The 19,755-nt window shown below is 42.6% G+C and overlaps 1 protein-coding gene across 4 annotated transcripts in view; it reads left to right on the top strand.

Moving 5' to 3' along the window:
- Window positions 1-19,755, top strand: part of prkcz (protein kinase C, zeta) — a 741,785-nt gene that overhangs the window by 133,943 nt on the left and 588,087 nt on the right. The window contains exon 1 of one of the 4 annotated variants that reach the window (XM_072478050.1): window positions 8,919-9,140. The exons of 2 other annotated variants lie outside the window; for them this stretch is intronic. Coding sequence is in view for 1 of the 2 variants with exons in the window: in XM_072478049.1 (XP_072334150.1) it covers window positions 9,468-9,489 (22 nt within the window). In the remaining variant the exon portion in view is untranslated. Of the gene's footprint in view, window positions 1-8,918; window positions 9,141-9,192; window positions 9,490-19,755 lie in introns of those variants that run through there. One more of the 4 variants, XM_072478049.1, reaches the window with a different exon arrangement.

Here is a 19,755-nt window from a genome sequence, read left to right on the forward strand (position 1 = left end):
TTTCAACCTTCCAAGGAAAGAGTGGTCCGCCTTTAACAGGTTCATGCCCCTGCTTCGCCAACCGCCACAGACGCGGCATTAGTGTCAACCCCCGAAGCGCCTGTGGGAGAGGGCAAACTATGCACCAAATCACAGAAGAATGTCCAATCCACAGACTTAGCAGAGGCCTATCCGCGATCAACACAGCGGACCATAAGAAACTGCTTGACTTAGGGACTTTGCATTTGTTAAATATACAAATAAATGATGGAGTCCTTCGTCCTTGATGATTGCTTCTAGAAGCAGTTACTAAGTTACGTGTGTGCTCTGGAGCTCTCTAGTGACAGTAATCCGGCATTACATTACTAAGCACCTTCATTTTCCACTGGTCTGTGAATCGCACAATATGATTTATGTCTGGATGGAGTGGTTCTTGAATGTAGTGTTATATTTAACAAGAGTGTAGTTGATAAGAGTAACATTTTAATTCTGATCTGTGATTATTTAATATTTTAAAAATTAACATGTTTGAATCATAAATACAGAAAGTATTTGCTGAGAAATATGCCTGAGTATGTTTAATCATTCAGTGTCCACTCAAAAGATGAGGTGTTGTTCGTTGAGTTTGCATTGAGCTTCCCTGTCTTTATTTCTGGAACAGGCCACTAACCAATATTCACCATAAACACAATGATTCCCACTGTTGCTCTTGGACCAGAGTCCTGCGGAAACAACAGTTTCTTCAGGATGCTGAAAGGGGAGGAGGGAAAAATGCCACCACCAAAGACATTATTATTAAAAGATGATCCCTTTGATATGGGGGCTGGATGGTGCGGAAAGTGCAAACAAGGGAACTCCACCCTGCTTATGTGAGTGAAGTGAAGAAATGAGATCAAAAATGTTGAGTGGACATGGTTGAGGGCTCTGCAACCAAAATGGGGTGGATAATCCTCGATTAAGGAAAAAGGAAGCCACAGCTGGTATGTTAGGTTGAATCATTGAAACAGATGCAATGGAGCTGAAGAAACTGGGAGAATGGAATAGAGTTATTACAGGAAGCAGGATGTGAGGAAATGTCGCCAATTCTTTCCTCAGGCCTGTATAATTACCTCTGCCCATCGCTAAAATAAATATGGCACTCTGTCTTCTCTCGCTCAATCTGAATTTGAAATTCTAGCATGCTGTGAAAGTGCCTTCCAAGAGGATCCTTAATGACAAGACTATTTATCAAACCTCCTTCGTTAGTTAATACACAATCTAAAATAGCTGCTGTCAGCTCAGTGAACTTATTCCGAATACTGCATACATTTAGGTACAAGGTTTTTATAAAGTCCTACTGATTTGTCTTTCCATACAGAATTTTCTTGTGCACTATGCTTTTCAGACATTCTGGCCTCCTTTATTAATGTCTGATGCCACTCAGCATCAAACCCAACTTTCACTCTCACAGTCTCCTTACATTTTACTTTTTATGTTTCCTTTCCCCTTCGTCATTAGACTGACCCTGCCTGTTCATCCAATTAACTTCTACCTTCCCCTCGCATGCTGACCTGCTGCTTTGGTTCCTATTAATCAGTATACTTCTTATTGCCACATTTGTGTACCACATGTGCTACAGAAGTCAGGCATAGTTAGGACCCAGTGCTGAAATCCAGAACATGCCTTATTATTTGGAGGAAGTGAGTGGAGTTAAAGGAAAAGTTGTAAAATGTGAGCACCAGTTTAACCAGGCAGGGGAAAGGTGGTGGTGGATCAGGACTGAATGGACTTCTGTAAATGGGGAGCTCTCAAACCATTCTGGTGGTGGATGGAGGTGTAGAGAGATCAGATGTCCATGATGTACAAGAGATGGTTAGGGTTGGAAGAGTTTTGGATATCGGATGGGAATATGCTGGACTGGATTGTCGGCTAGTGTTACAACCAAAACCCGTTGGGACTGACATGATGGACAAGAAAGTTAGTACACAATAACACTGTTCGCTAAATTTCTCTACAGCAGAAGCTGCAATGTAGCATGATGTACCATATATTGAAATGTGTTACAAATGGAAAGAATAATTACAACAAAATAAATACCTAGTTATTAACTAATAGAAAATACTTGAAACGCTGACGTGTATTTTCTTTGTGCAATAAGATGATAATGTCTAGGGAAAAATCCAAAGTAAAACCATTTTCTCAATAACATCTAACTAATTGTTAGGGCAAATAAGGTAGGCAGTTTTATTCCAATGCATAATTTATGGAAAATAAGTTTCTTTCTTAAAGCATGCAGTAGGTATGCGGGCTCGTGAGAGCTGCTTTTATCTTATTTCTTTAAAACATTTTTAAAATGCTGTTGTCCTTGCATCTGCACAGCAGTTGAGTTATTTGCATTGTAGTGAAGAATGCATGTTTCTCCTCACTTCCCATTCAACCCTGGGTTTTGTTACATGGCCATCACCCTTTTTCCTACGGTGGCTATTTTCATGATAAATATGACCAGCTTCTTTTTTCTTCTATTCTTAACCTACAGTGGGATATTAACATTTACGTAGATTAGGTTAAGCCTTACTTTGAGGTATTTATTCGTCTCGCATCTGTCTAATTTCCATTTTTTCTTTTTCTCTTGCTTACTATAATGACCTATCAAACCATACAACTTTTGTAGGGAAGCTGAAAAGCCCAAGATCTTTTGTCAGTGCTCCAGTTGGTTGAATAAATGTAGTGGAATATTATTGCATTCCCTCTGCAATAGGCTCCAAATCATTGTTCTGTGCATTATATTGTGGTGTGCTGAGGCAGGGGTTATTGAGTGAGTCTGTATCTTATGATACTAGTGCAGAACATTGTCATTTAAATATACTATACAACCAAAACCCGTTGGGACTGACATGATGGACAAGAAAGTTAGTACACAATAACACTGTTAGCTAAATTTCTCTACAGCAGAAGCTGCAATGTAGCACGTTGTACCATATATTGAAATGTGTTTTAATGGAAAGAATAATTAAAACAAAATAAATACCTAGTCATTAACTAATAGAAAATACTATTTGTTTTGTTTTAATTTGCCTTTTCTTTGAAACGCATCATTTCAGTTTGGGCTGCAGTTTTTTAAAAAATTGTTTATGGGATGTGGCTGTCACTGGCTTGGCCTGCATTATTTCCTATTTGTAGTTGTCCTTGAGAAGGTGATGGTGAGCTGCTGCCTTGAACTGCTGCAGTCCCTGAGGTGTAAGTACACCCACAGTGCTATTAGGGATGAAATTCCAGGATTTTGACTCAGCGACAGAACAACGATATGTATCCAAGTCAGGATGGTGAGTGACTTAAATGGGAACCTCCAGGTGGTAGCGTTCCCAGGTATATGCTGCTCTTGTCCTTCTATATGGGAGTGATAGTGTGTTTGGAATGTGCTGCCTTAGGACCGTGGTGAATTCCAGCAGTGAATCTTGTAGATTGTACAGATGGCTGCCAGTATTGGTCGGTGGTGGAGGGAGTGAATCTTTGTGGAAAAGGTACCAATCAAGCGGGCTGCTTTATCCTGGTTGATGTTGAAATTCTTCAGAGTTGTAGGAGCTGGACTCATCCACGCAAGTGGAGAGTATTCCATTACGTTCCTAACTTGTGCATTGTACACGGTGGACAGGTTTTGGGGAGTCAGGAGGCGAGTTACTCGCCACAAAATTCCTAGCCTTTGACCTGTTGTAGCCACAGTATTTATATGGCTAGTCCAGTTCTGTTTCTGTTCAATGGTAATCCCCAGGATCTTGATAGTGGGGGAATTCAGTGATGGTAATGACATTGAATGTCATGCTGCATTATGTTGATAAATCAACACTATCGCACAGTGGGAAGATTTGAGTTTATTTCCATGATTCTTAACTACTCTTGAAGTGCTAGGCATGGAGGGATAGAACGTGATTCTTTTTGTTTATAAATTTAGAGTACCCAATTTTTGTTTTCCAATTAAGCAGCAATTTAGCGTGGCCAATCCACCTACCCTGCACATCTTTGGATTGTGGGGGCGAAACCCACGCAAACACGGAGAGAATGTGCAAACTCCACAAGGACATTGACCCAGAGCCGGGTTCGAACCTGGGATCTTGGCGCCTTGAGGCAGCAGTACTATCCACTGCGCCACCATGCTGCCGAGAACGTGATTCTGAGTAAGTGTTATTGGCCCGGGTTTAGAGAACACCAAAATATATCATGGAGTTCACCTGACCTACAACTGTTTACAGATTTTGGTTATGAGGAGCGCAAGGGCCTACTCTGCAGGTGTTATGCAACACAGGCCTTAAGCATTTTAAATCAAAATCACCGTTCATTCTACAAATTTTCTAATCACACACAATAAGCATTTTTATCAACTACAAACATACATCCCCCACACAGCTACAGTACTCTATATTTAACCCTTAATAACTTCCCCTTTACTGATTCACTCAAGTAACAACATCCATAAATCAGACAATCCCTTTTTCCACAAAATGGTAGGTTTGAATTCTTTACAGAAAACAGGTATCACTTTTAAATTATCAAGTGATCAGGACACCGTTTAACATATAGAGAGAGAGAGAGACCAATGTTGGAGGTGAAAATATTCACACTAAGGCCTGAGTATAAGTAAAAAAGCAATTTATTATGTCAGAATTCTGGGAGATAAGGTCTGAGACTTTGCAGCCTTTGACAGCACCTTTTCTCACTTGAGCTAAGGCTCACACGGGTTAATATACAGATTCAAGGGGCGGAATTAGTTGTATTCTCATTTACATACAATCAATCAACTATATTCACGTCACACGTATTACATGCAGTCAATCAATTTTCCTAGCATCCCAGTAATCACCTATATGGTTAAAGTGGGTGTTGTCTTACCCGCCCCTAACTTCATACAGAAGTCATTCAAAACTAACATAATGATGTGTCCTGTCTACAGCTGTATACCTTGAGCTTTATCAAGAATACATTGCATGTCTTGTCTGTGAAGCTGTTATCAGCGGCTGTTGGGATACTCCCTAAACATACCCACAGTTGGTTCTCATGAGACAGTTTACATGGAATGTGGCTTGTCCAGCCATTTTGTGTCTTTAATATCACAAAATAGCTAACCGCCATTTTGTGTCTTTTCTGATATTAACAGCATTGTGTATACACTATCTATTTCTACAAATTGCCTCTTCTAAACAAGCATCTAAGCCAATGAGAACCTTTTTGTTTCATCAGAACTATTCAAAAGTAATTTTGGAGCACAAATGTAGTTACAGGGCCATCTGTAATTTATATCATAGTCCAGTATCACAAAATGCCCTCTAACACCAATATAAACCTTCTTTGTCTGAATGTAACTCCCAACTGTCTAAACCAAAAGTAAAACTCAGAGCCACAAGCAGCTCCCAAACAAAAGTAAAAGCCAGAATCACTGCCCAGTTCCACCCACACAATAACATCACTGATGCTATTTGATAAACACACATTTCTTAAAGAGACATTCTCATGACATAAGCAATTTGCAATGACGACTCTGAATTAGGAAGTCACTATGGCTGCTTCATGGTTACAAAGGAATAACATCAGGCATTTATAAAACTGTGGAACGTTCTTCAATGTTAAAGGTAGTATATAAATGCAATCTATTGTAAGTTGCTTGGAAACTTGGGATGGCATGCTGGTCCAGTGATTAGCACTCCTGCCTCATGGCGCCAAGGACCTGGATTCAATCCTGGCCCGGGTCACTCACTTTTTGCACATTCTCCCCATGTCTGCGTGTGTCTCATCCCCACAACCCAGGTGGATTTGCCACCCTACATTGCCCCTTCATTAGAATTTTTTTTTTTGAAAAAGGAAACGCTTGCTTGCACACACCTATTCATTCTGTTCTTGATTGGCGGAATAGCGTAAGGTATGTGAGGCGGATCCCAGAAGAATGTTGTTAGAATCCCCATTGAGACCAAAAGCTTTTAAAAAGAGCAGTGAATTTCCCAGCAGCCGCTAAAAAGAAACACAGAACAAGATTTTATCTTTTAAGACTTGTACTGTAACAAATGAGCTCAAATCAACATAGACAAAATTATTATTTGACATGCAACTAATACACTCAAGTTAATACCCCATTTACTATCACAATGGACATATTTTATGACATATTGTTATTTTGCGTCGCTCCCAGCAAATAGTTAGCTTTGAAACTGAATTCTGAACTCCTGGCTTTTCCTAAACCTCCCTACTCCCTGCCACACTAGGTGAGTCTTCTAGTGTCCTTTGAAAGTTGTTCCGTTCAACCTTCTGAGTACCTCTGAAACGACTTCCAGCAGGAATGTGCACTCTGGTGACTCCTTGGCCCTTAAATCTCCAAGTCCCATCTCTTTGAACAGGGAACAAAATCTCATCAGCACCAACCTGCTTGATGGTTAACATAAAGTTTTCTTCTGCTTCTTCCAGCAGCAGCAGCTATTTTTGTTTACTTGTCTCTGTATCCAGAAAACCAGCAGTCCTTCTAGTTAAGATGTGAAAACTGGTGCTTGATTTTCTTTTTTTGATATACATTTTGAGCACTCAATTCTTTATTCCAATCAAGGTACAATTTAACATGGCCAATTCACCTACCCTGCACATCTTTTTGGGTTGTGGGGGTGAGACCCACCCAGACACTGGGAGAATCTGCAAACTCCATTCCTCGGCACTGTGTGGCAGCAGTGCTAACCACTGCACCACCCTGCTGGCCCAACTTGACTTTCTAAAGGTTTCAGTTAACGATCATGCATAGTTTAGTGTGATCATTGGCCCAATTTCATGGCGCTCCGCTTCAATAAGTTAAAGGAAACAGTTTAAAACATAACCATCCTATAAAGTTATCCATTTGTAACAGTGGCGAAAAGTAGCAGATAAAGGAATATTTTCTTTTTATTTATTTATTTACTTTTTAATAAATTTAGAGCACCCGATTATTTTTTTCCAAGTAAGGGGCAATTTAGCGTGGCCAATCCACCTACCCTGCACATCTTTGGGTTGTGGGAGTGAGACCCTTTCAGACACTGGGAGAATGCGCAAACTCCACATAGACAGTGACCCGGGGCCGGGATCGTACCTGGGTCCTCGACGCCGTGAGACAGCAGTGCTTATCACTGCGCCACCGTATTTTCTAAGCTGGAGAGCATTAAATTAAAATCTTTAATTTTGGTTTACGTAACACATCAATTGGTTTTTGAATGCTGCATGCATTTAGAGAGTTCAGTAATTTAAGGGTTAAAATAAACATTCGAGTATATTTTTCATTTTGTCACCTTTTAAAAAATGCTAATTTCATCAATTTAATATATGCTGGTTAACATATTTGTTGTGTGAAAAGTGCATCAAAGAACCAAGCAACTGCATTAATGTTTAACTTAAATGCAACGAATATCACTGAATCAAGCCAACTCAGTCAATTCTTGATTTCAATGATTGGGGTCAGTCGTGGCAGTATGACTATGGTACTGCATGGTGCTTAGTAAGACGCATGTTCCTTCGGCACAGTGTGTGTACTATTTTTAAATGTTGCTTGACAGTATAATAAAAAGTGCAAGTCCCTTTATTTCCATGTAAAAATTGTGCAGCCTCTGTCCAAGTGCTGGAAGATGCAATTTAGCAGGCTGTTGGATAATGCTCCTATCATTTTGTGAGCCTGGCAGAAGATGTGCCATGTAAGCTTCTCTTGCTACTGATTTTAGCAGGTAATAAATTGTCTATTTTCTCTTTCTTGTGACTGAGACACCGGGTTCACTGTCTGATTAAAAATTACAAGACTTGTGTTGCAATGATACTGACAGCAAAGAAAATGATGGAAAAATGAGAGACTGCAAAAGAGTTTTCACTGCTCCATTCTAGCCTCATGAGACTGGCTGTTGATTAATGTGCATGCTAGGCCTCTGGTTTGCTATTTACAGTAAGAAGCTGGAAAGGTAGTATGATTTTTAAAAATGTATAATTTCTGATTTTATGGGAGATAGTTAATATTGATGTAATCTTTGAAAAGACAAATGCATGAAATTATTGATGTATTAAATTTGGGAGACATGGTTTACAAATGATGCAGTCACTAACAAATAGTTGTTTTCCAATAATTGTTCCAAATTGGCACTTGAGGTTCTATTTTTGCTGTCAGTTTGCTTTTTCGAATGGCATTTAATGCCATGTTTTTAAAAAAATAACATTTTAATTGTTATCAAACCAGACTGGTCTGCAGGGTTATTTTATTAGGGGTTCAGCCTTAATTTTTGAAATCTGTCACTGTTAAGGCAGTATAAAATATTCTAATTCAAAAGTTTTTTATTCTGAGCATTCCTAGAACAAAGGCGTTGTTTAAAAATCATTCTTATGTGAACATTTTACTTTTTATGCAGAAACACAATCTTTGCATAAACAACAAAAATATACGATATAGTACTAGACTCTGGGATTTAATGGATGTATCAAAAACTGATACCTGGCTTGTTTTTTGAATTATTCTAAAATTAACACCAGAAAGCATGTGTCAGATTATGAAAATAGAATCAAGGTTTCATACTTTAAAATTATATTTTTCTGTTAGTGAAAGCTACTTTGCTGTGGATTCAATTTGTTAAATTTAGGTTTTGCTTGTGGCCCTGATGTACAATAATTAAATGAAAATACAGATTAGTGGGGGTAGATTAGTGTGTTCCACTTCCATCTCGACTCTCTTTAGGAGGTATAGCTGTGGTGGAATCTGATGCTTGGAGAGAAAAATCCATTTTGTCACATGTTTTGCTGCGCATGTGTTAAATTAACTGATAGAATTAATTCTGTGTATCTAATAATGCTTGGAGATTTTTTTGGGGAAGGAGAAGTTTTTAAAAAAATGTTAATATTGAATTGAATTACATTTTTTGCCATTTTCCTTTCACCTCCATGCCAGGTTTTCATTCTGTCTCAGAAATTGCCCAGAGACTCTCAGGGGAGAGCAACACCCAGTGCCTGGTTACATGAAGCTAGATGATAGGAAAGCCAGTGTTCCATTAAATATTTGTTCTTAATGTTCATGCCGGTTCCTCCTTTTGTCCTTGGTGTCTATCAGTATTCAGTGGCAGTGATAGCAAGAAGAGAGGAGAATGGTATTTTCAGACACTCTGCATCATACTGCGAGTAGCATGATGTGCTGAAGAGCTGCAGGGATCCTGGTGGGTTTTATAGCTATCTATCTGCACAGATTTGATTTTTCTTTCCTTTATGTGTCAGTGACAGGATTTAGTAACATGTAATATACTAGCAGTTCAGTGCAAGGCGAAAAAATGGAGTGCTGCCTACAGTAGTTTGGAGCTGATTTAATACATCTAGGCTGTGTCTGTGTTGTATTTATTTTTATCTCTGCACCTATTGTGCTAGCTGTGCATGTGAAATATTCACAGTGGAAGCTGGTGCTTTGAAAAGGAAAATATACTGAAGTACGTCTGGAGAAGCATACAAAAATTAACATTGGTTACAACTGCCAGTGATTCTGAAGTGAAATGCATCCTGAAAAGACCGAGGGTATGTGTGATGTTTCTTTTTATTGCAAGGTAAATGATAAAAGCTTTTTTATGCTCGGGTCACCTTAACAGCAGTCATGATTGTTGCTCTGGTGATTGTCATTGAATTTTGGACATTGTTAATTATACTAGCAAGGCTGTGTCTTCGCTGGCCTATTTTTCTCAGAGATGGCATCCTTTGTTGTGATCTTTTAGTGGATAATGGTACTGTGTCAGCCAAAACTCTTAAATGAAATATTTTCAAGTATAGGCTTTTGCACAATTAATAGGGACAGATTTTGTGTCGATGTGACTCAAAGACATCAGTTAATTTTAGTTAATTAATGTTGACACTTGCATTTTCTTTTGTTTAGAATTTCTGGTTGCTGTGCTTGGATTTAGAGAGTTATGCTATGACAAATATGAGGGGCATGAGGCATATACTGCGTAAAAGATGATGCTGATATATGTAATACACATCATTGGGAACTGCACTGGTTTTGTGTGGGAGGTGAACATAATTTAGAAGGATGCTTGATCTACTTGGACAAATGTATAGTGGCTCATTTTTTTTCTTATTCTTGCATGGAATGTGGGTGTCGCTGGCAATGCCAGCATTTGTTGCAAGGAGTCATTAGGAGTCAACTGCAATATCTAGGCCAGGCCAGGTAAGGATGGCAGATTTCCTTTTCTCAAGGACATTGGTGAACCACATAGATCTTTACAATGGTTTCATGGTTTTCATTACTGAGACTAGCTTTCAATTCCAGATTTTATTAAATGAATTTAAATTTCACCAGCTGCCATGGTGGGAACCCACATCCCCTGAGCATTAGCCTGGGCCCCTGAATTACATTATCGCATGCCACCATCTTCCCTTATGTTGATGTTTTTGCTGTAATTCTACAATAGTTCCTGGTTTGGTATAAAATATATGAATTGCTACAGACAAGCCACACATGATCAGATGTTGTTATCTGCTTTTGCCCAATATGTACTGGGATATATTTCAAGTGGAGTTGATTATGAGTTGAAAATCATTACCCTAACCTTGCCAAGATCATTGGTACAACCAAATGTGAAATATTCTCTGCAGTACTCAGTATTCTGTAGATTGAAACAGATTCAGAAAATAATATAATTTTAGGATTGGAGTTTCACTTTTGCATTGAATCAAAGCTGTTTGGTTATGCATCTATGGGAGCTATCTCATTAGCTTGAGGTCATACCAAATGCTGTGTGATTGCAAACTAACATAACGAGATTGATAAAATGTATTGTTTTCATTGGAGAAAAAGATAAAGAGGAGACATTATCCAGATTTTTAAAATAATAAGGGGCTTTACAACAGTAACAACATGCATTGTTGTTGTGGAGCTTTTAAAAGTAAAGCAAAAAGTCAAAACTGAATATATGTTCTTTTGATGGTTATCTAAACGATTTTGATCTTGATTGAGATGGAGTGAAATATTTTATTTGAATATAGATGAGCAGAACAAAAATTGGGCAGTCTATCTTCATTGTTGCAATTGGGAAAACAAGTCTTTGCAAAGTTGTACTGTTATAAAACTACTGCAGTATAATCATTTTAAATTGGAATAAAATACAGCCTCAGAACAGGCGTGATAAGTGAATTACATTACAGCCTCATACCTAAATAATTCAACCGTAATTGTAGACTGGTGAAGGCTGCAGCTTATTGTTGATCACCCATAAAAAAAGTTAAGTATGAATTAATTACATTGAATTATGTAGCCTTTTTTCTTGTGTTGTACAAGGGTTGATGTGCATTTTTGTCATATGTGCTTCTGGTGTATTCTGGGAGAAAAGAGGCAGACATTTTATCTCCTTGCTCTTTATAAAGAAGGGGTCCGATGCTGTTTCTTGTTGCTGATGGTGCTAAATCTTCAGAGCTTGCAGGGATGTTAGTCTCCATCCTTTATTGATTGCCAGAAGTCTTGACTGCAATGACACAAGGTGACAGAAAATGCTGTCACCTTGGTAAAGTAACATTCTTGTAAGAACCGAGGGTTGCACTCATGGTTTTTCACTTGGATGAAGTTATTGGTCATAATAAGAGGGTTTATTTTTCATGTGAATGCATTACTATAGGTTGGTTTAGCTAGTGTTTCTTGATTTATTTTCCACTCGTATATTTGCAGTATGTTTGAACTAAATTACGTTTTGAAGTTTCTGATTGACTTGTTTCATGCTATATGAAATAGTTAAATCCAAGTTCAGTGAATTATTTTTAAATGTTTTGTTTTACATAGTAATGTCACAGGGGCTGGTTTAGCACAGTGGGCTAAACCACTGGCTTGTAATGCAGAACAATGCCAGCAGCGCGGGTTCAATTCCCATCCAAGCTGAGAATTCTGAATTCTCCATCTGTGTACCTGAACAGGCATCGGAATGTGGTGACTAGGGGCTTTTCACAAGTAACTTCATTGAAGCCTACTTGTGACAATAAGCAATTATTATTATAATGATAATGCTGTGAAACATTGTTACAATTATGCCATGATGCACAACTAATTAGCACAGAATTTCCTCTGCAGTTTCAGTCATTTTACACCATAGGTTTTAAGAAATTATGGTCAGTCACACCGTCACACTTCACGGTATGACTGACCATAATTTCAGTCATTAATTGACTGAATATTGACTGGAAAGCCAAAAGACTTTTGGACCACTATGCCCATATCCATGGTGAAGCTCTGCAAAGATGATCATTATATCTCCACAACACTGTTAAGTCAATGATGATTTGAAATTTTCTGTGTTTAGGCCAGTTTTCCTGCCATACCCACTTGGACAGAAAATGGTGAGGCTGAACATAAATTCATGAGTTCAAATTAATTTGCTCTTTGAAAACCCAACAAATCACTTTTTCTTTATTATTAATACAGAAACAAAATATTGCAGATGCTGGAAATTTGGCATGAAAACAATGCCGGAAGTCCTCAATATTTCCAGCATTTTCTGTGTTTATTTTCTTGATCATTATTTGTTAGGTTTAATGTATATTGTGAATTATATTGTGAATGGTACATGACTGAAGTACTTGTGCATGCCATTGATGAAAATAAAAATGGCGGAGAAATTTGTTTACATTTGTTGATTGGCCGAAAATGATCCATGCAGTGTCGGCATGCAACAGACCCTGGAGGCCTGAGGCTGGTTTGAAACTGGGCCTCATGTGAATAATTTCAGTGTGTGTTTGCTCTCCGAAGACAGCTCCCTGGTTTCCTCTGGACCAATTTGAGCCAGCTATGATGTCAGCAACAGCCCCTGTGTATGTTCTGGGAAATGGGACAGGATGTGGGCAAGGGCAGCCCAGCAGTGACCTACTATTAAGTCAGGAACATTCCTGCTCCTCCTGTCTCCACGTTAAATGAATAAGAAAATGCAGCGGTGGGACTGCAGGATACCATCAGCGCAAAGACAATTTAGTTCACTTGCTGCTGTGTTTTTGATATCCCAGCTGTCTAACCATTGGCCCTCCATTCAGCACATTTTTCCAGCTAACAATCTGCTCAACCACAATGTCTCCCTTGCTTTGAAGAACTCTTCCCCATATCAAACATTACACTCTTTCATACTGATATGCCCTCTCATCTCTGCTCCCTTAAGCCAAGGGATACAGATTTGAATAAATAGGGCAAAGAACTGGTTTAGCCATTGAGAACAGAACCCCCATATAAACTGCCAATATTCAGCTCCATCTTACTGCAACTTCTTTCGTCTCTTTCATTGTGTCTAAATTCAGACCACTTTTCCGACATTCAATCCTGGATGAGCAGAATTTTCTCAAACTAAAATATTGGTAAGGTGACTAAAGCCGTTGTTTCTAATCTTTTTTAAAAAATAAACATTTTATTGAGGTATTTTTGGTATAGTAGTAACAACAGAATAAACAATATACACAAAACCATAAACATAGTGCAAAAGCCATTTACCTCTCGTACAGGTCCCACCCTTATTGACCCCCTACTCTAATCTAATCTATATACCCCCCCCCCCCCCCCCCCCCCCCTGCTGACAGTTAATTTCCCGCAAAGAAGTCGACGAACGATTGCCACCTCCGGATGAACCCTAACAGTGACCCTCTCAAGGCGAACTTGATTTTCTCCAAACAGAGAAAGCTAGCCATGTCCGATAGCCAGGTCTCTTGCTTCGGGGGTCTTTGAGTCCCTCCATGCTAATAGTATCTGTCTCCGGGCTACCAGGAATCAAAGGCCAGAATGTTTGCCTCTTTCTCCTCCTGGATTCTCGGGTCTTCTGACACCCCGAAAATCGCCACCTCTGGACTCAGCACCACCCTTGTTTTTAACACTGTGGACATGACGTCCGCAAACCCCTGCCAAAATCCCCTAAGCTTTGGACATGTCCAAAACATGTGGACATGGTTCGCCGGTCCTCCCGCACATTTTGTGCACCTGTCCTCCACCCCAAAGAATCTGCTCATCTGGACCACTGTCATGTGAGCCTAACAACCTTAAATTGTATCAGGCTGAGCCTGGCACATGTTGCGGACGTGTTGATTCTACTCAACGCGTCTGCCCATAGACCATCCTCTATCTCACCTCCCAGCTCCTCCTCCCACGCGCTTCAGCTCCTCGGTCTGCGTCTCCTCCGACCCCATAAGTTTCTTCTAAACGTCCGAGATGCTCCCTTCTCCTACCCACTCTCTGGAAACTACCCTGTCCTGAATCCCCCTTAGCGATAGGAGTTGAAGGTTGCCACCTGTTTACGAATGAAGTCCCGCACCTGCAGATACCTGTATTGGTTTCCCCTCGCCAACCCAAACTTTTTCTCCAACGCCCTCATACTCGGAAAGCTCTCCTCTATGAACATATCCCCCATCCTTTCAATCCCCTCACTCCGCCATAACCGGAAACCCCGTCCATACTCCCCGATTATCACAGATTGGGGTCCAGACTGATGCTCCCACATGCTGCATCCACTGCCCCAAACTCTCAGGGCCACCACCACCACTGGACTGGCGGAGTACCGTGCCGGCAGGAACGGCAGAGGCGCAGTTACCAACACCCCCAAACTGGTGCCCTTACATCAAACCGCCTCCATATGCACCCATGCCGACCCCTCTCCCACCTCCCACTTCCTGATTATATCAGCCACTATATTAGCCACCCAGTAATAGTTGCTAACATTTGGCAGCGCCAGCCCGCCCTCTCCCCGACTCTGCTCAAGCATTACCTTCCTTGCTCGCGGGGTCTTGCCCGCCCAGACGAAGCCCGTGATCACTCTTTTGACCCGCTTAAAAAAGGACCGCGGAATAAAGATGGGTAGACATTGAAATACCTATTGGAATCTGGGGAGGACCGTCATCTTCACCGTTTTGCACCCTGCCAGCCAGAGACAACGGAAGCGAGTCCCACCTCCGAAAATCATGCTTCATTTGGTCCACCAGCCGGGCCAAATTCAATTTTTGCGGCCGGTCCCATTCCCGTGCCACCTGGATGCCTAGGTACCTAAAGCTTCCCTCAATTAACCTATACGGCAGCTCTCCCAGTCGCCTCTCCTGCTCCTCGCCTGGACCACAAATATCTCACCCTTTCCCATATTAAGCTTATACCCCGAAAACCGGCCAAATTCCCCTAGAGTCCTCATGGTTTCTTCCATCCCCTCTATTGGGTCCGAAACGTACAGAAGCAGGTCATCCGCATAGAGCGAAGCTCTGTGCTCCACCACTACCACGACCACCACCACCACCACCACCCCGGACCAGTCCTCTCCAGCCCCTCGGGGCTCTCTGAGCAATTGCCAACGGCTCTAAAGCCAGCGCAAACAACAGTGGGGAGAGGGGGCATCCCTGTCTCGTCCCCCGGTGCAGTCTAAAATAGTCCGACGTTACCCTATTCGTCTGTACACTTGCCTTTGGAGCCTGACACAGTAACCTGACCCAGTCAATAAAGCCCCGCCCGAATCCGAACCGTCCCAGTATCTCCCACAGATAGTCTCATTCTAACTGATCAAAAGCCTTTTCTGCATCCATTGCGATCGCTACCTCCACCTCCCTACCTTCCAGGGGTATCATGATCACATTTAACAGCCTTCTTAAATTGGCCACCAACTGCCTGCCCCTAACAAACCCTGTCTGGTCCTCCCCAACAACGTCCGGAACACAATCCTCGATCCTGGAAGACAAGATTTTGGCCAGCAACTTGGCATCTACATTCAACAGGGAGATCGGCCTGTAGGACCCACACAGCTCCGGGTTCTTGTCCCGCTTAAGAATCAGCAAAATTGTTGCTTGCGACATCGCGGGGGCAACACCCCTCTTTCCCTTGCTTCATTGAACATTCCCATCAACACCGGCCCCAATATCCCCGAGAACGTTTTATAAAACTACACTGGGTACCCGTCCGAACCCGGGGCCTTACCCGCCTGCATGGCCTTCAAGCCCTCCACTATCTCTTCCAGCCCGATTGGGGGCCCCCAGCCCTTCTACCCGCTCCCCGTCCACCTTTAGGAAATTCAGCCCCTCCAAGAAGTCCCTCATTCCCTCCGGCCCCATATGCCCAAATCTCCATGGATCCATCCACCCCCCATCAGCTCCATGAGCCCTCTTAGTTCCTTTGCCATTGCTGGCACCCTGCCTATTTTCGAGCTTGACCGGTCCAAGCCAGGGTCCATAACTTGTGTTGAAGTCCCCTCCCATGACTAACCTATGCGAGTCCAGGTCCAGTATCTTCCCCAGCATCCACTTTATAAACTCCACATCATCCCAATTTAGCACATACACATTTACTAATACCACCTGCCCCCCTCTAGCTTCCCACTGACCATAATGTACCGACCTCCCACGTCCGAGACTATTCTACCCGCCTCAAACACCACCCGCTTATTGATCAGGATCGCGACACCTCTAGTCTTTGAATCTAGTCCCGACTGAAAGACTTGACTGATCCAGCCTTTCCTCAATCTAACCTGGTCCGTTACTCTAAGGTGCATCTCCTGCAACATTACCACGTCCGCCTTCAATCCCCCAAGATGCGCGAACACACGTGCCCTTCTGACCGGCCCATTTAACCCTTGAACATTCCAGGTGATCAGCCTAGTCAGGGGGCTCATTGCCCCCCACGCCGATTATCCATAATCTTTTTTAGGCCCGCCTCCGGCCCATGCTGCGCGCCACCACCGGTCCATCCCCAGGCAGCCCCCGCCCCAACTTCCTCTCTGTCCCTCAGCCCAAGTCCCTCCCTCATCAACAGAACATTCACCCCCCCCCCCACCCCTAGTAACAACACCCTGTAACCCAACCCCTTTACTAAACCAAACATATGCACACCCCCCACTGCACTTCTGAGAGCTAGCTCGCCCAGCTAGCTTGGTGGCCCCCATCCCCGGCACCAGATAGTCTCCCACCTATTGTTCCCTCCCCACCCTCTCCTCCCCCCCCCCCCACCCCCACTCATACAAACAAACACCAACATCAAACAATCCCCACACAATTGCCCAACAGAAAAACAACAAGATCAAAACAAGCACACCTTCATCCCCCAACAGTGCAACTGAAAATCTTAACGCACTCAGCTCTACCGCTGGTTCCAAATCAATGCAAATGGCACCACAAACATCTTCCATGAAACCCAAAACGAGAAACTTATTTACGAAAACAGAGAAACAAAAATAAAAAATAAAAACATGAACGCTGCAGCCAAGTCCAAAAGTTCTCAATCCATCACCAGCCCTTTCTTTTTCGCCAAGTCCGACGCATCCTCGGGCGACTCAAAGTAGAAGTGCTGATCCTCATGCGTGACCCAGAAACAGGCTGGGTATAACAGTCCAAACTTCACATTTTTCTTAAAAAGGATCGACCAGAACTGGTTGAAGCCTGCTCTCCTTCTGGCCACCTCTACACTCAGGTCCTGGTAAACCTGCAGGATGCTATTGTCCCATTTGCAGCTCCCTGTCTGCTATAAAATGCGCTCCTTATCCGAGAACCTGTGGAATCTCACCACCATTGCCCTCGGAGTGCGGGGGGGGGGTCTCCCATTTGCGGCTTCCTCGCGAGTGCTCTGTGAGCCCTGTCCACCTCCAAGGGCCGGGAGAATGCCCCATCCCCCAGCAGCTTCTCAAACATGTCTGCGATGTATGCCCCAGCGTCTGTTCCTTCGGACCCCTCCGGGAGCCCGACGATTCTTAAGTTCTGCCGGCGGGACCTATTCTGTAGGTCCTCCACCTTCTCTAGGAGCTTCTTCTGCTGGTCCCTCAGCATCCCCACCTCCAGCTCCACTGCAGTCTGATGCTCCTCCTGCTCAGCCAGCGCCTTCTCCACCTTCTGGATTTCCCAATCCTGGGCGTCCAATCTATGCTCCAACTACTCATTCGACTCTTTTATCGGGTCCAAGCAGTCCCGTTTCGACGTAGCAAAGCCTTCCTGAATGACTTGCATCAGCTGCTCCATAGACTGCTGGGTCGACAAGCCAGAGGACCGAACCTCCGCCATGCTGTCTTCTGTTGCAGCTACAGCCCAAGTCTTCTCTATCTTTCTGTTTCTGCCCTTATCATAGAATTTACAGAGCAGAAGGAGGCCATTCAGCCCATCGAGTCTGCACCGGCTCTTGGAAAGAGCACCCTACCCAAGGTCAACATCGCCACCCTATCCCCATAACCCAGTAACCCCACCCAACACTAAGGGCAATTTTGGACACTAAGGGCAATTTATCATGGCCAATCCACCTAACCTGCACATCTTTGGACTGTGGGAGCAAACCGGAGGAAACCCACGCACACACGGGGAGGATGTGCAGACTCCGCACAGACAGTGGCCCAAGCCGGAATCGAACCTGGGACCCTGGAGCTGTAAAGCAATTGTGCTATCCACAATGCTAACGTGCTGCCCTTAACACTTCTAGTCCTCATCTCCATGCACCGAAGTGGGAATTCAGTAAACAATTGCCACTAACATCCGTTTTCCAATTCAAGTCCGGTAGAAAAACGGGGGAAAGGTCCAAAAGTCCGACCAGAGCGGGAGCCACCAAATGTGCGACTTACTGCTTCATACCCGCCACCGCAAGCCATTGTTTCTAATCTCTAACACAAATTCTGTTCTCTAGCCACTTTCCCTGGAAAATGTCTTAGGCTGAGCGAGGCTGTTAACAACCTTTGTTTTATATTTGACCCCAAAATAAACTTCTGACCTCTCATCTGCACCAATATTAAGTTGTCCTATTTCTGACTCCATATCATCATCCTACTCCACTGCTGCCTTATCTGCTGCTGTAACCTTCATCCATTCCTTTGTTTCCTCTAAACTTGATGATTCCAATACACTCCTCTGCTGGTTTCCCATGTTCTGAACTTCATAAACTTGAGATAATTTAAAACTCTGATGTCCGTGTCCGAACTTGCACCAAGTACCATTTATTTATCACCCTTGTATTTGTTGATTGACATTGATTCTCTGTTAAATAACACCTCCATTTTACTGATGTGGCCATACCCTGCTACATCTCTGTAATATTCTCCAGCTCCACAATTAATGTCTCCTCGAAGCTGTATTGGCATATGGCTGCTCAGCAGTCCAGTGCATACAGGGGACAAAAGAGGATGTGCGTAGCAAAGAAAAATGAGAGAGACTATTGCCCATAATCCACTGATATCTGTGCTCCTCAAATTGTCGTTTTTTGATCCCTGATTTTAATCATTCCACCATTGATGGCTGTTCCTTCAGCTGTGAAGGCCCCATGATCAGAAATTCCCTCCCTAAAGTTCTCTGCGTCTCTGTCTCCGGTTGCTCCTTAGAGATGCTTTTAAATATTTCATCCTTAGCCAATCTTTTGATCATCTGCCTCAACATCTCCCTATGTGACTCAATGTCAGATTTTGTTTGGCAATGTTCCTGTGAAGCATCTTGGAACATGTTAATAATAATCTTTTTATTGTCACAAGTAGTCTTACATTAACACTGCAATGAAGTTACTGTGAAAAGCACCCAGTCGCCACATTCTGGCGCCTGTTCGGGTACACAGAGGGAGAATTCAGAATTCTCAGCTGGTACGGGAATTGAACCCGCGCTGCTGGCCTTGTTCTGCATTACAAACCAGCTGTCTAGTCCACTGAGCTCAACCAGAAAAACTGAATGGAACATGCCACTGTGCTCCAGTCAATTTCTGACCAATTTCAGGAAGTTGCCCTTAAATGGAATGTTGGACTTATTAGTCCTCTAAAAGAACAAGTTTGAGAAATTGAATGGAATTTTCCTCCATTTGAGGAAACGTTTGCTTTCTCCTAGATCTTTGACCATCGACAAGGATAT

The sequence above is a fragment of the Scyliorhinus torazame genome, chromosome 16 (assembly GCF_047496885.1).
Source record: "Scyliorhinus torazame isolate Kashiwa2021f chromosome 16, sScyTor2.1, whole genome shotgun sequence".
Taxonomy (NCBI): domain Eukaryota; kingdom Metazoa; phylum Chordata; class Chondrichthyes; order Carcharhiniformes; family Scyliorhinidae; genus Scyliorhinus; species Scyliorhinus torazame.